This window comes from Delphinapterus leucas, chromosome 15 (genome assembly GCF_059928025.1).
Source record: "Delphinapterus leucas isolate spDelLeu-1000000601 "Yukka" chromosome 15, BTC_Dleu_Yukka2, whole genome shotgun sequence".
Taxonomy (NCBI): domain Eukaryota; kingdom Metazoa; phylum Chordata; class Mammalia; order Artiodactyla; family Monodontidae; genus Delphinapterus; species Delphinapterus leucas.
Window position 1 is genome coordinate 58,685,237 of NC_143143.1, and position 15,412 is coordinate 58,700,648.

The window sequence follows — 15,412 nt, forward strand, 5'->3', positions numbered from 1 at the left end:
ACATACGACAAATAATAACAGCCATAAAAGGGGAAAGCGACAGTAACACATTCATAGTAGGGGACTTTAACACCCCACTTTCACCAATGGACAGATCATCCAAAATGAAAATAAATAAGGAAACACAAGCTTTAAATGATTCATTAAAGGAGATGGACTTAATTGATATTTATAGGACATTCCAACAACAGAATACACATTTTTCTCAAGTGCTCATGGAACATTCTCCAGGATAGATCATATCTTGGGTCACAAATCAAGCCTTGGTAAATTTAAGAAAATTGAAATTGCATCAAGTATCTTTTCCGACTACAATGCTATGAGACTAGATATCAATTACAGGAAAAGATCTGTAAAAAATACAAACACATGGAGGCTAAACAATACACTACTTAATAATCAAGAGATCACTGAAGAAATCAAAGAGGAAATAAAAAAATACCTAGAAACAAATGACTGGAGACATGACGACCCAAAACCTATGGGATGCAGCAAAAGCAGTTCTAAGAAGGAAGTTTGTAACAATACAACCCTACCTTAAGAAACAGGAAACATCTCGAATAAACAACCTAACCTTGCACCTAAAGCAATTAGATAAAGAACAAAAAAACCCCAAAGTTAGCAGAAGGAAAGAAATCATAAAGATCAGATCAGAAATAAATGAAAAAGAAATGAAGGAAACGATAGCAAAGATCAATAAAACTAAAAGCTGGTTCTTTGAGAAGATAAACAAAATTGATAAACCATTAGCCAGACTCATCAAGAAAAAAAGGGAGAAGACTCAAATCAATAAAATTAGAAATGAAGAAGGAGAAGTAACAACTGACACTGCAGAAATACAAAAGATCATGAGAGATTACCACAAGCCACACTATGCCAATAAAATGGACAACCTGGAAGAAATGAACAAATTCTTAGAAATGCACAAGCTGACAAGACTGAATCAGTAAGAAATAGAAAATATGAACAGACCAATCACAAGCACTGAAATTGAAACTGTGATTAAAAATCTTCCAACAGGGCTTCCCTGGTGACGCAGTAGTTGAGAGTCCGCCTGCCGATGCAGGGGACACGGGTTCATGCCCTGGTCCTGGAAGATCCCACATGCCGCGTTGCGGCTGGGCCCGTGAAGCTTTGGCCACTGAGCCTGCGCATCCGGAGCCTGTGCTCCGCGACGGGAAAGACCACAAAAAAAAAAAAAAAAAATCTTCCAACAAACAAAAGCCGAGGACCAGATGGCTTCACAGGGGAATTCTATCAAACATTTAGAGAAGAGCTAACACCTATCCTTCTCAAACTCTTCCAAAATATAGCAGAGGGAGGAACACTCCCAAACTCATTCTACGAGGCCACCATCACCCTGATAGCAAAACCAGACAAGGATGTCCCAAAGAAAGAAAATTACAGGCCAATATCACTGATGAACATAGATGCAAAAATCCTCAACAAAATACTAGCAAACAGAATCCAACAGCACATTAAAAGGATCATACACCATGATCAAGTGGGGTTTATTCCAGGAATACAAGCATTCTTCAGTGTACGCAAATCAATCAACGTGATACACCATATTAACAAACTGAAGGAGAAAAACCATATGGTCATCTCAATAGATGCAAAGAAAGCTTTCGACAAAATTCAACACCCATTTATGATAAAAACCCTGCAGAAAGTAGGCATAGAGGGAACTTTCCTCAACATAATAAAAGCCATATATGACAAACCCACAGCCAGCATCGTCCTCAATGGTGGAAAAACTGAAAGCATTTCCACTAAGATCAGGAACAAGACAAGGGTGCCCACTCTCACCACTCTTATTGAACATAGTTTTGGAAGTTTTAGCCATAGCAATCAGAGAAGAAAAGGAAATAAAAGGAATCAAATTGGAAAAGAAGAAGTAAAGCTGTCACTGTTTGCAGATGACATGATACTATACATAGAGAATCCTAAAGATGCTAGCAGAAAACTACTAGAGCTAATCAATGAATTTGTTAAAGTAGCAGGATACAAAATTAACGCACAGAAATCTCTGGCACTCCTATACAGTAATGATGAAAAATCTGCAAGTGAAATCAAGAAAGCACTCCCATTTACCATTGCAACAAAAAGAATAAAATATCTAGGAATAAACCTACCTAAGGAGACAAAAGACCTGTATGCAGAAAATTATAAGACACTGATGAAAGAAATTAAAGATGATACAAATAGATGAAGAGATATACCATGTTCTTGGATTGGAAGAATCAACATTGTGAAAATGACACTACTACCCAAAGCAATCTACAGATTCAATGCAATCCTTATCAAACTACCAGTGGCATTTTTCACAAAACTAGAACAAAAAATTTCACAATTTGTATGGAAACACAAAAGACCCCGAATAGCCAAAGCAATCTTGAGAACGAAAAACGGAGCTGGAGGAATCAGGCTCTCTGACTTCAGACTACACTACAAAGCTACAGTAATCAAGACAGTATGGTACTGGCACAAAAACAGAAAGATAGATCAATGGAACAGGACAGAAAGCCCAGAGATAAACCCACGCACATATGGTCACCTTATCTTTGATAAAGGAGGCAGGAATGTACAGTGGAGAAAGGACAGCCTCTTCAATAAGTGGTGCTGGGAAAACTAGACAGGTACATGTAAAAGTATGAGATTAGAACACTCCCTAACACCATACATAAAAATAAGCTCAAAATGGATTAAAGACCTAAATGTAAGGCCAGAAACTATCAAACTCTTAGAGGAAAACATAGGCAGAACACTCTATGACATAAATCACAGCAAGATCCTTTTTGACCCACCTCCTAGAGAAATGGAAATAAAAACAAAAATAAACAAATGGGACCTAATGAAACTTCAAAGCTTTTGCACAGCAAAGGAAACCATAAACAAGACCAAAAGACAACCCTCAGAATGGGAGAAAATATTTGCAAATGAAGCAACTGACAAAGGATTAATCTCCAAAATTTACAAGCAGCTCATGCAGCTCAACAACAAAAAAACAAACAACCCAATCCAAAAATGGGCAGAAGACCTAAATAGACAGTTCTCCAAAGAAGATATACAGACTGCCAACAAACACATGAAAGAATCCTCAACATCATTAATCATTAGAGAAATGAAATCAAAACTACAATGAGATCTCATCTCTCACCGGTCAGAATGGCCATCATCAAAAAATCTAGAAACAATAAATTCTGGAGAGGGTGTGGAGAAAAGGGAACACTCTTGCACTGCTGGTGGGAATGTGAATTGGTACAGCACTATGGAGGACAGTATGGAGGTTCCTTAAAAAACTACAAATAGAACTACCATATGACCCAGCAATCCCACTACTGGGCATATACCCTAAGAAAACCATAATTCAAAAAGTCATGTACCAAAATGTTCATTGCAGCTCTATTTACAATAGCCAGGAGATGGAAACAACCTAAGTGTCCATCATCGGATGAATGGATAAAGAAGATGTGGCATATATATACAATGGAATATTACTCAGCCATAAAAAGAAACAAAATTGAGTTATTTGTAGTGAGATGGATGGACCTAGAGTCTGTCATACAGAGTGAAGTAAGTCAGAAAGAGAAAAACAAATACCGTATGCTAACACATATATTATGGAATCTAAGAAAAAGAAATGTCATGAAGAACCTAGGGGTAAGACAGAAATAAAGACAGAGACCTACTACGGAATGGACTTGAGGATATGGGGAGGGGGAAGGGTAAGCTGTGACAAAGTGAGAGAGTGGCATGGGCATATATACACTACCAAACGTAAAACAGATAGCTAGTGGGAAGCAGCCGCACAGCACAGGGAGATCAGCTCGGTGCTTTGTGAGCACCCAGAGGGGTGGGATAGGGAGGGTGGGAGGGAGGGAGACACACGAGGGAAGAGATATGGGAGAAAAAAGAAAAATCCTTGTATAACTTTGCAAGATGTCTCCAGTATTTCAAAAACCAATGTGAAAGGGGAAAATTAAGTGAGAATTACAGCCAGTTTGGCCTTTTCATTCAATTTTGAAAAGCGATCCACCCAGGAAGTATGCTATTTGCAAAGGAATGCTTACATACAGCTGAAAACCACTATCATTTTATCATTTAGAAACAAAACACAAAAAAATTCTAAGAAATAATTTTTAAAGCACAAATGCATGAATAAGAAACATGAGGACAGGAAAGTTGTCTATTTTTATAGTATAAAGCAGAGCCAAATACAATCTCTATTTTAAACTATATTCGATCCCCAAACTAAATGTCACTTTTTATTTGTGTATAAATAATGCTTCTCCTTACTCAATTAATTTAAAATACATTAAACAACATGTGCCCACATGTTAAAGAGGGAAAAGAAATTTTTCTTTTTATATTGTGAATATTACAAATTGTATTCAAAATGTATGTTATAATGTTTAATAGGAAATTACTTTTTACTATTTAAAATCACCTTATCAAAAATAGGATACATTTTTTAATGTGTAATTAAGATAGTCCACAAGATTATACATTTTTGTGAAAGGATTTGTGAATCAAAAAATATAGGAAACACTGGTCAAGAGGTTACTTTTGTGTCCCTTAATAGCACCTGACACAATTTCAGCCTCTAATGCTTATAGGCTTATTAATAAACAAATTAGAAAATCCTTAATTAGAATGCAAAAAGTACCAAGAGGAATTAATTGGAAAATTCATTCAGCTTAATAACTGTACACCGTTAATGTCAAATTCTAAAACAATAAAGAGGCAATTCAGCCATAACTAAAATTGACTTCTATAAGTGAAAGAGAATTCTAGATAAGTAAACACGTAAATAAATAGCCTGAATTAAGCTTCACTCAAAATGTACTTGAAAAAACAGAAAACTTAAAGAATTAAAAACTGAAAGGATGAAATCGAACCAGGGTCTCATGTGTTAAAAGAAAAGCAGTTAAAGGGATATGACATCAATAAAAGGAGGAGAAAGAAAAAAGCAAGGTAAATAAAAGAAATTCACCCTAAGGAGGAAAAATTAGAAAAAGTCAGGCTAACAATAAAGGGCCAGTTTGAAAGTATAGGGAGAAAAGGAAAAATGGAAGGAAGAAAGCAACAAAACGAAGGATTAGATTAGTATATAATATATGAATAAGAGGCAGTTTTGCCACCATGCATTTGGGAAATCACAGAAAATAGTAAAGAGTATAAATGAGAAACAAGTTTTCATAATAGGTTAGTGGCTGATGAATTTCTAGATACAATCATGAGGGAAAGTACAACCACAGTTTCATTTCAGTTTTAGGAACAAGATTGTATTTAAAGAGAAAAACCAATATGATTTCTGTTCAACCACGCTAACAGGTACCTACTTCTATATTTAATTCTCAAGATAAAGATAACCTACAAATTTATTAAATAAGTTAATCACAATTGGTAAAAACTGTTTTGATCATAAACATACTGTGCTTTTTTCCTATATATTTATCTGTCTTCTATACTGTAGTAAATAAAATGCATTTGCCTATCTTGGGAACCTTTCACAGAGGTAAAGTTCAAATGTCAGATACCTGCTTTCAAACATATTAGGCAATTATATTAAGACATTCATGCTAAATTTTTCTTTTTACTCAATAAACATATTTTTACCTTTTCATCTAAGTAAACTCTTCCAGGAATCAGCCAAAAGCTTGAAAGGTCTGTTATGTATTTTATATAAAGTTTCCACCCAAAATAACATAAATTCACACAACATAAGCACATATTTTGTTGATTCTTCCCATAATCCTCTCTTTTTTCCCTGTCACATATCAAGGGATGAATAACTGCCATTCAATGACTTGGCTCTCAACACAGAACAGTCTTCACTGCAGTAACCTCAACATTCCACATAGTGGGTCCCTCATGGAGTGAATTTCTGATAAACTGGGGGACCAGCATCTCATTACATGATACGATATTTTCCAGACCATTCCCAATTTTCTTCATCAACACTTACTGAGTATTCACCAAACAACAGGTTCTAAGAATAGGCAGCGATGTCACTGTCCTCACCTGCCCGGTACTGGCCCCACTTTCTGGTGACTGTGTTTTCTGTTTTCCTTCCCCTTTCTCAGTCCTTCCATCTATGGAGTTGGACCCTCATCCCCCAGCTCCAGAGAGGTACTCAACTCAGGTCTGATCAGTCAGAACATTCCCACGACACTAGCCACAGTGACTGCTTCAGTAAAGGACAAGGGACCAACCAATCAGCGAGACTCTCACTCTTCCTTATCTGTTACACGCTCCTAAGGAAAAGTTACTCTTTTCCAGTTTGATTTAGCTCCTGGAGACATCACATGAAGAGAGCCTGCCTGAAAGTGAGGCCAGTAAAGAGAGAAGGAGAGAGACCAACTGGTCACCTGGATCTACCCACATATGAAGCCAACAATATCCCCTGGACTTTTCTGTCACATAAACCAATAAATCTCTCCCATCTTTTTCTCTTAAGCTTGTCTGAGTTGGGCATCTGTCACTAATAGAACTTTGATAGAAATTGTATCCAATACAATTTACAAATAGAGTGACAATTAATGAGCCTCTGAATGTGAAACTAGATAAAAAGAGCTAAAGTACAGGGCAGTGAGAACAGCCTGATCCTGAGCTGGAAATTGGCAATCCCAGTTATGCAGTATCAAAGAAACAAGTTAAAACTACTGCCCGCGGTAACAGGGTTTGGATCATGTGCCCAACATGATTGGAACATTGGGAGATTCGGTATTAAAAAGTCAGTAATTTAGACCATGTTATCAATTCCAAGAGGATAAGGCCCAGGTAGGGGTAAAATAGGTGAAGGGGATTAAGAGTTACAAACAGCCAATTATAAAATAAATAAGCCACAGGGATGTAATATATAGCATAAGGAATATGGTCAATAATACTACAGTAATTTTGTATGGGAACAGACAGTTACTAAACTTATCATGGTGATCATTTCATAATGTACGCAAATGTCAGATCACTATGTAGTACACCTGAAACTAACATAATATTGTACATAAATTGTATTTCAATCAAAAAACAAAAACAGGGAATTCCCTGATGGTCCAGTGGTTAGGACTCTGTGCTTTCAGGGCACAGGTTCGAACCCTGGTCAGGGAATTAAGATCCTGCAAGCTGTGCAGCACGGCCAAAATAAATAAAGTAATAAAATAAAACAAAATAAAATACAAAAACAAAACAAGAGGATAAGGCCCAAACTCCTTGGTATGGAGTTTAATGATCTGGCCCTAGGTCCCTCTGTATGTTAGGAAGGTTTCTGAGCAAGACAGTGATACATGTTCTCAGGGGATTATATGACACAGGGTAGAATGTATTCTGGAGGTGCAAGAAACCAGCCAGGGTGCAACAGAGGCAGGTCAGCAATAAGGTGAAGGGCCAGGTGCACTAGGATGGCAGCAGGAAGAATGGAAAGGAACACATTTCTAAGACTTTAGAGAAGGGAGAACAAACAGAAGGAGCAAAAGATTACTCCTAAGTTTTGACCTTTGGTTATCTAAAGTAGAATTTGCTACTGAAATAAGGAAGTACAAAGGAAAACACTATTTTTTTCAATGAGGATAAGAAGTTTGGTCTTCGATGTGGCTTAGTATGAGGTGGACAGCACAACATCCCAATAAAGATGCCCAGCAAACAGTGGAAGACAAGACAATGAAATTCAGGAGAAATAAAAGGACAAAAGACAAACACGGCAGTCATATAGGTACAGATGGCTTTTTTTTAAGTCATAAAGAATATATAGCAGAACTTCATTCCTTCATTCAACGATAGTTATTGAGCACTATGTCTCAGCCACTGCTCTAGGCTCTGGGAATATAACAGTGAGCAAAACAGATAAAAATTCCTGCCTCGTGGAGCTTATATTCTACTGGGAAAAACAGACAAGTCTAAATTTGATTCATGAACATAAATTTAGGGCTTCAGGTTAATACTTCTTAGTAATTACTGTAAGCAAAATAAGTATTTATTTTACCTTCTTTTATCAAATTTTATTTTCCAGAATTTTCACTTCACTAGTTAGAAAAACATATTTATGTCCTCAGGCCAGTAGCCAGACAGATTCAAGTAAATTAAGATTTTTTTTTTATGCTAGCTTTCCTATTGTAACAAACCTATTTTCCCTCCTTTGTTTCTCAGAGTGTTGGGATTATGTCAGCCCTTCCAAATAATGTCCATAAAGGATGACTAGACTCAGAAAAAATGAGAGGCCAAATGGTATAAAGGAAAGCATATGTTTGGGAATTAGACAAGGCCTGAGTTCAAATCTCAATTTTTCACAAGTTGTGTAACCTTGGGCAAGTTACTCTGTATCTCCAAGCTTCGGTTTACCCAACTGTGAAATGGGAATAACTTCACTCTAAGGATTAAAAAGAATAATTTCTAAAAGGCCCTTGACACAACACCTGGAAAAAATGGAGAAATGCTAGAAAAATTGAAGCAGCTACTGCTGCAACTATTACTACTACTATTACTGCAATGTGCTGTGCACAAAACAAATGCTGAATAAATGCCTTTCTTTTTCTTCTATAGACAGTATTAATATCATGGGCAACTATAAGGCTCTAATTCAGCAGGTTATTGTATTCTAACCTCCCAGAAGTTGTATACAGGAACTTAAAAGAATTAAATGCATATTAATTTCATAAATGAGCTTAACATCTTTATTTTCTAACTTAATGTGATATATTTATCCTCCAAACAAAAGTTTCGATGGCAATATCACAAGTAGAAAAACATGATTACTGAATCACATAAAAATGAATGGAACTGGCATTGCTTTAGAAATCATCCACCAAAGATTTCATAGTTATTTTTATTAAACTGACACCATTAACTTTATCCTCTGTAATTAATCATTTCTATAGTATCTTACATTTGGGAAAAAAATTAAGTGATTTTCTAACTATAACCACACAACAATCCAAATTGTAAACAACACCCTCAGAGTTGTCCTGAAGATTAAATGGCACAATATACATGAAAATGCCTGATCCAGTCCGTGGCATGTAGTATGGACTCAGTATGATAACTTTAGTGAAATCTAACCCTCTTATTATCCTACGTTCCTTTCAATTAATGAAAAGGACCTTATAACAGCAATTGTAACACAGGATTTATGGAACTAAAAGGCTTAAAAATCACACCAACCTAATGCTGACCCAAACCAGAAAGGTATTCATTCTAATGTCTCGAAGGTTAATAACAAAGAGGTTTGTAAGTTAAATCGAGACACATACCAACACATAATGAAAACCAACATTTCACTCTTCCCCTAAAAAATCCTACAACTAAAAATTTAATGAAAGGTTTCTTTTTAAAGCCTAGAAATGTAAGTTCCTCTTACTTTCACTTTTTTTAAATATTGCTTCTTTTTTTTTAAGATTTATTATTTATTTATCTTTGGCTGCATCGGGTCTTAGTTGCAGCATGCAGGATCTTCGCTGAGGCATGTGGGATCTTTTGTTGGGCACACGGGCTTCACTCTAGTTGTGGTGTGTGGGTTTTCTCTCTCTAGTTGTGGTGTGCAGGTTCCAGAGCGCGTGGGCTCTGTAGTTTGCGGCATGCGGGCTCTCTAGTTGAGGTTTGCGAGCTCAGTAGTTGTGGTGTGGGCTTAGTTGCCCGTGGCATGGGGGAATCTTAGTTCCCTGACCAGGGATCGAACCTGCGTCCCCTGCATTGGAAGGTGGATTCTTTACCACTGGACCACCAGGGAAGTCCCTTACTTTCCTTTTTTTAAAATGCAAATTCGAGAATCCCACAAAATATAATGAAATTATCAGAATAAAGGTCATAACTCTTTGCCCAGGAAAGAGCACTGACACCAGCTGGAACTGGCTCAAGTGGAGTGTCCACAACAACCAGGGGTGCCCCTTCACTCACGGATGACGCCATTTGAGACAACCAGTGTCAGGACTGGATATTCCCCCTAACAAGTAGCTTTTCTCCAATCCTCTGGACTGTCCACATGGACACTTGGACCTGCTTTCTCTATATGTAGATGACTCCAATACTTACACCTGTCCCACAAGGTAGAAACCCTGTGAACAGTCCAATCTCCGTATGTGCAAAATTAAACATCTCAAATCTGCTCCTCCTGTGTCCCTGTGTCTGTTAATGGTAACACCGTCCTCTCAATCACCTAAGATAGGATCTAGTTTTCTTTCCTTCACCATCCCCCTCTCTCTTCCCAAGAGCAAGCCAGTTTCAAAGAAAGATCTGTCACTCACCTCTACAATACCACCGAGCACCTAACCCTGCCTCCATTCCCACAGCTTATCTCAAGTTCTCGTTACTGCTGTCCTGACCCATGTCAACAGTTCCAATCTAGTTGCCCACCATCTCTCATGCTTAAAGTGAGTCCACCTTCTCTGAACATTACAGACAGACTGATCTAGCTATATATATCCCTCCCCACCCTGTGCACCCCCACGGTCTACTAAGGCATCCCAGATTTTCAGAACTTGAAGAACTCTCCTCTGACCCAACCATCCATTCACTTGATCGTGGAAGTTCCTCAAATTCAAAATGGTCTGGCCCCATCTTCAAAGGCCATTCCTGCTCTGGCACCAATCTAAAAGCCTGTAATGTCATGAAAACAAGATGAACTATGCTATTCTACTGCTCACAGACTAAAGGTCAAAATTCTCAACCCAACCAACAGGGCTCCACAAGGCCTGGCTCCTATCTCACCAGTCTTGCTCCCCTTTGCTCTCTCTGCTCCAGCCACCTGGCTTTCTATCCATCCTGCCATGATCCCTCTCATCTCCAAGCCTCTGTAAATACTGGACCCTTAGCACCCCACCTCCCATGTAGGTGGTGGCATTTCACCCTTCAGATCTCAACTCAAAAGCCACTTATTCAGACACTAACCTTACCTTTCCAAACTAAATCAAGTCCTCCGTTTGCCCCCTCCTACTCACTTCCACAGCTTTAAGAAAAATCATAAGAAATTGATTACTGTTCCCAAGCTAGAATGTAAGCTCCGTAAGAGCAGGACTGTGTCTGTCTCGTTAACCACTGTAATCTCATAACCCAACCCAGAGTAGCCCTAAACAAGTTTGTGTAGATTAATGTAGTTCATAAACCAGAACCACATTACCCAGAACCCTAAGTAAAGGTACAAGGCTGGCCCTACAGTACACTAGTCTTGAAATCACTTGCTTTCTCCATAACGACAAAAGAGCTCAGCTCTTCAACGTTCTCCGTGTTCCCTTGAAGATCTGACATTACGTGAGTCTATAATTCTACGGTTCCAAACTTCTCTCTCGCAATTCTCTTCTATATACCCTGGCACTAGCAATACTTTACTTTCTGTCTCCACAATTTTGTTTGCATCCTTTGTTCCATCTGAAATTTTTTTCCCAGTGCCACACTTCCAAATCCTACTATCCTCAAGTACTCAAATCCAACGTCACCTCCTCCTCAAAATATCCCTTGTACCCCCTCAGCTAGTCACACCCTCTCTGCCCCTGAATTCCCACAGGTTCTCCCTTACCTCATTCAGGTCTCAGATCAAATGTCACTTCAAATGAGTGCCTTCTCCTAAAGTTACCAACTGGTTATAATTGTCTATCAGGCCATCCTGACTTACCTTCTTGACAGCACTTACCATTACCTAAAATTATTTGTTCTTTTCTTTCACTTATTTATTTACTTCTTGTCTGTCTCCCCACTAGAATGTAAGATCTATGAGAGCAGGGACCCTGTCTGTCTTGTTCTTCATATTTCCCCACTCTTCCCTATCTGACATCAAAAAAATTCAGTAAATATCTGCCAAAAGCATGAATGACTCTGGAGCCCTTATGATTATGGTTATCTATGTACAAATCTTTCTCTAGCTATATTCCAAACTCCTTGTGGACTAGGCCAAAGTCTGGCTAATCTATTTGTTTGTATTATCCAGAAATCCTTGCACAACTAAAGCAAATAATAGTTAACTACTAATTAATTAATGAATGATCTCTCCAAGAGGTACTGCCCTGAACCAGGCCAACTCAGAACTCCATATTCTCCAGAAACCAGGGCAAAAAGGAACCTCCTTCGATGCCCTCTCCATGACAGACCTTGTTCCAATCCGCCTCCTCCAGTGAGCTTCCAAAGGCTAGTTTCTTCACTTTCCTTTAGCCAATAACCGATGGTTCTTCTGTCTCTAATATCTCACAATTCTACCCTTTTCCCTTCTATCTCCAGACAACGAATCTCTCCCAGGGCCCTGTTTCTTCGGAGTACCCCACATCTCCAATCAGTCCAGGAACTCATCAGGCTCTAGAGAACGAGGGGATGTTCCAAAGAAGTGTTTAAGGAAGACTGGCTCTCTCACCTTTTCTTTTATACCTCGTTTTTCCAAAAGAGGCCCAGTTTCAGAGACTGGCTTTGAAACTCTTCGGGATCCTAAGCTTTCGTCCCATGTAGTCCGCCGCGCCCAAACCCCTTTGGGGTGCCCCCACCCTTGCCTCGAACCTTTTCAACTTCTCTTACAGGAAGACCCCAGACCAGAGACGATGATCTCCCAGGAAGCAAATGGTCCTCAAACACCATGGGGCGGCCCTATCCCCCCCACTTTCTGTCGGGCAGCCGCCTCCGGCCTGGGGCCGTCTCGAGCGGCCCTTAAGCCTCGGCCTCTGGCTGAGCCCTACCCTCCGACACCCCCCCACACCACTCACCTGAAGCGGCCCCCGCAGTGCTGGCATTGCTCGCCCACCCAGCCGGCGGGGCAGACGCACTGGCCAGTGCCAGGATTGCAGCGGCCGCCGTTGACACAGGGCCGGTCGCATTCCTTGGCCTCTGCTGCGGCTGAGCCCGACACCGCCGTCGAGGCCGCCGCGGCCTCAGCTGCCCAGGGAAGCAGCAGCAGCGGCGGGAGCAGCAGCAACAGCAGCAGCCGCCGCCGCCGCCGTGGGAGGCGCAGCCGGGTCCCCAGCCCTGGCCTCCCAGCCCTGATCGCGTCCCAGTCCCGGCACCGCCAGCTGTTCCTGCTCCCGGGCGCTGGCGTCGCCACCGTCCTCCTCCTCAGCCTCGCCTCAGTCGCCGCCGCCGCCGCCACCATCTTCCCGGGGCTGAGACGGTGCCCCACGAACACATATACATACACACACACACACACACACACACACAAACACACTCACACACACACAAACACGCGCGCGCGCGCGCACACCACAGGGCACCACCGGCTCTCCTTCGCCTGGCCGTGCGGGGCGGGGCTGTGCGGACGGTGGCTCGGGCGGTCAATCCTGAGGGCGGGGCCGGAGCTGCGCGGGAGGAGGGGTCGGCGCATGCGTGCGTGGGCGGGGCACGCGGCCCTGGAGGCAGACCTCTAACGCGGATCCTGGGCTAAGGCGAGGCCTTTCCGACTTCTAACGAAGCGCTCTAGTGCTCTAGTTTTATCCCTTAGCCCGGCGAGGCAGCCCCTGCGTAGCGGTCCTGAAGCACCCTTTTCCCGTTCGCTGCCTCGGATCCGGTCCCTCTGCTAACCAAGCCGGCAGAGTTGAGCGCTGCGGTCCCGAAGACCCCGGCGCCGGTCATCGCTCTACCCCAACTCTCGCTGCGGGGCAGAAAGGGCCTAGGAGTCAGCGTCGTGGTGTGACGCTAAGTGCGGTACTGTAGCAGTGCTGCCTTTGAGCTTCTGCTTTGTCCTCTGTAGTATAGGGTTAACGAAGTAACACCTGTGTTAAGAACCTAGCGCATTGGCTATGCTCTATAAATGCCTAGAACTGAAGACACAGTGCGCCTCCCTTGATACAGGCTGATTAAGTAGCAGACCAGACCACACACCTTTAATCCTGTACAGGAAGTTTGAGGTTACCTTGCTCCCCGCTATTTGCCCTCCAATCATCTCTGAAGAAAGGGCAGCATAAAATTAGGAACATAAAATTAGGAGCATACCCCCTCTCCCCCCCTCACACACAGTTCTGCCCCTGGAGCCCTTCTTGTCAGGTAGTTTGTTACTTTGGTGCCCCCCAGTGAAACATGCCTCCTGACAGTACAACCTTGTGTGGTCCCTGACCCTGGAATCTGGACAGACCTGTGACTCGATTTAACTGAAGAAGAATGTGGGGCAAGTGATGGTGTGCCAGTTCCAGTTCTGAGCCTTTAAGAACAACCTAGAAATCTTGATTTTGAGCTCTTGATAGTCCTGAGCTGCAGCTGCTCTTCCACCTTGCTGCAGAGAGACCACATGGAGGAAAAGTAGGAACCCAGTTATCACCAAGAACTGAGATCCCGGACACAGGAACCTGGTGGACCCATCCCAGCTGAGGGACAAAGTCACTGAGGGAAGAAGCCTTTGTTCCAGCCATCTCAGCCGTTCCACATTATGTAGAACAGAGAGAAGTCTTTCCTACTATGCCTTATCCAAAATCCTGAGAAATTATAAACTGGTTGCTGTTTTAAGCCTCCAAGTTTTAGAGAGGTTTGTTACTCGCCAATAGATAACCAGAACATTGTCTGACATAAGCCTTGTGGTGGGATGAATATTCCCATGGCAGCTATCTCATAGTTTGGGCACCTTGCAGTCCATGGGAAACAAAGAAAGGCCCTCATGTACCTGTGAAGCTTCTCTTCACAGAGCACAGAATTCTAAAATTCTACGATGTACCTCATACCCAGGTCCTGACCTTCTTCATTCTGCATCCCCTTAAGCCTGCTGAAGCTGAACTGCACAACAGCCAGCTCTCCACCCACACATCCCTCCTATTCCTACGTGAAACCCGTTGTTCAGCCTAGGCCCTAGCACTGGCATTCTGGTTTGCAGGTTATGTTTTGCTACAGTTTCCTACATGGCGATGTGCAGGATGAGACAGGAAAATGGAAGACATGGCCCTACCATGGGACAGGCTGACATGGAGCCATGCTCTGGCCTCAGGAGGCACTGCTCCTCCAGGCCAGAAGTGGAACCAGCCTATTCCACCACTCCCCAGAGCAAAACTGAGCTCAGGCTGTGAAGTTTCACGTGACTTTACCAACACCTGAGGTTAACAGGAAATGGCTCGCATCTACACAGCAGCAGTATGGCTGCTCTCCAAAGCTCTCAAACCTTGCTGCAGCAAACATTCTTTTTCTTACTTCTTTAACCTACTCCCTTCTCTGATTCTTTTTCCTTAGCCTTCAAACATGCTCAAATTATCTTGTCCTTAAGAAACAAAATCTTTTCTTGTGACGGGAAGTATTGATATTTTCTTTCTCCTTTACTATTGTTGTCAGAGTCCACTACACTTTCTGTTTCTGTATGGTGCATTAAAGATGGCTACAAATTCTTTTACACTATTTATGTGGGGAGGTGGGGACTAACCCCCCCACTCCTTGAATCTGGGGTGGCTTTAATGATTTGTTTAACCAGTAGACTATGATGGAAGTGATGTGTTGAGACTTTTGAGTCTAGGTCATAGGAAGTTTTGCAGCT

The 15,412-nt window shown here is 41.6% G+C and overlaps 1 protein-coding gene across 6 annotated transcripts in view; it reads right to left on the reverse strand.

The window, feature by feature from the left end:
• The window catches only part of ATRN (attractin), a 171,456-nt gene extending 158,226 nt beyond the window's left edge, over nucleotides 1-13,230 (reverse strand). For all 6 annotated transcript variants that reach the window (XM_089896619.1, XM_022592878.2, XM_089896620.1 and 3 more), the window contains exon 1: nucleotides 12,675-13,230. In XM_089896619.1, the coding sequence (XP_089752745.1) occupies nucleotides 12,675-13,057 (383 nt within the window). In that variant the 5' untranslated portion in view covers nucleotides 13,058-13,230. The remainder of the gene's footprint in view (nucleotides 1-12,674) is intronic.
• Between the last annotated feature and the right edge of the window lie 2,182 nt (nucleotides 13,231-15,412).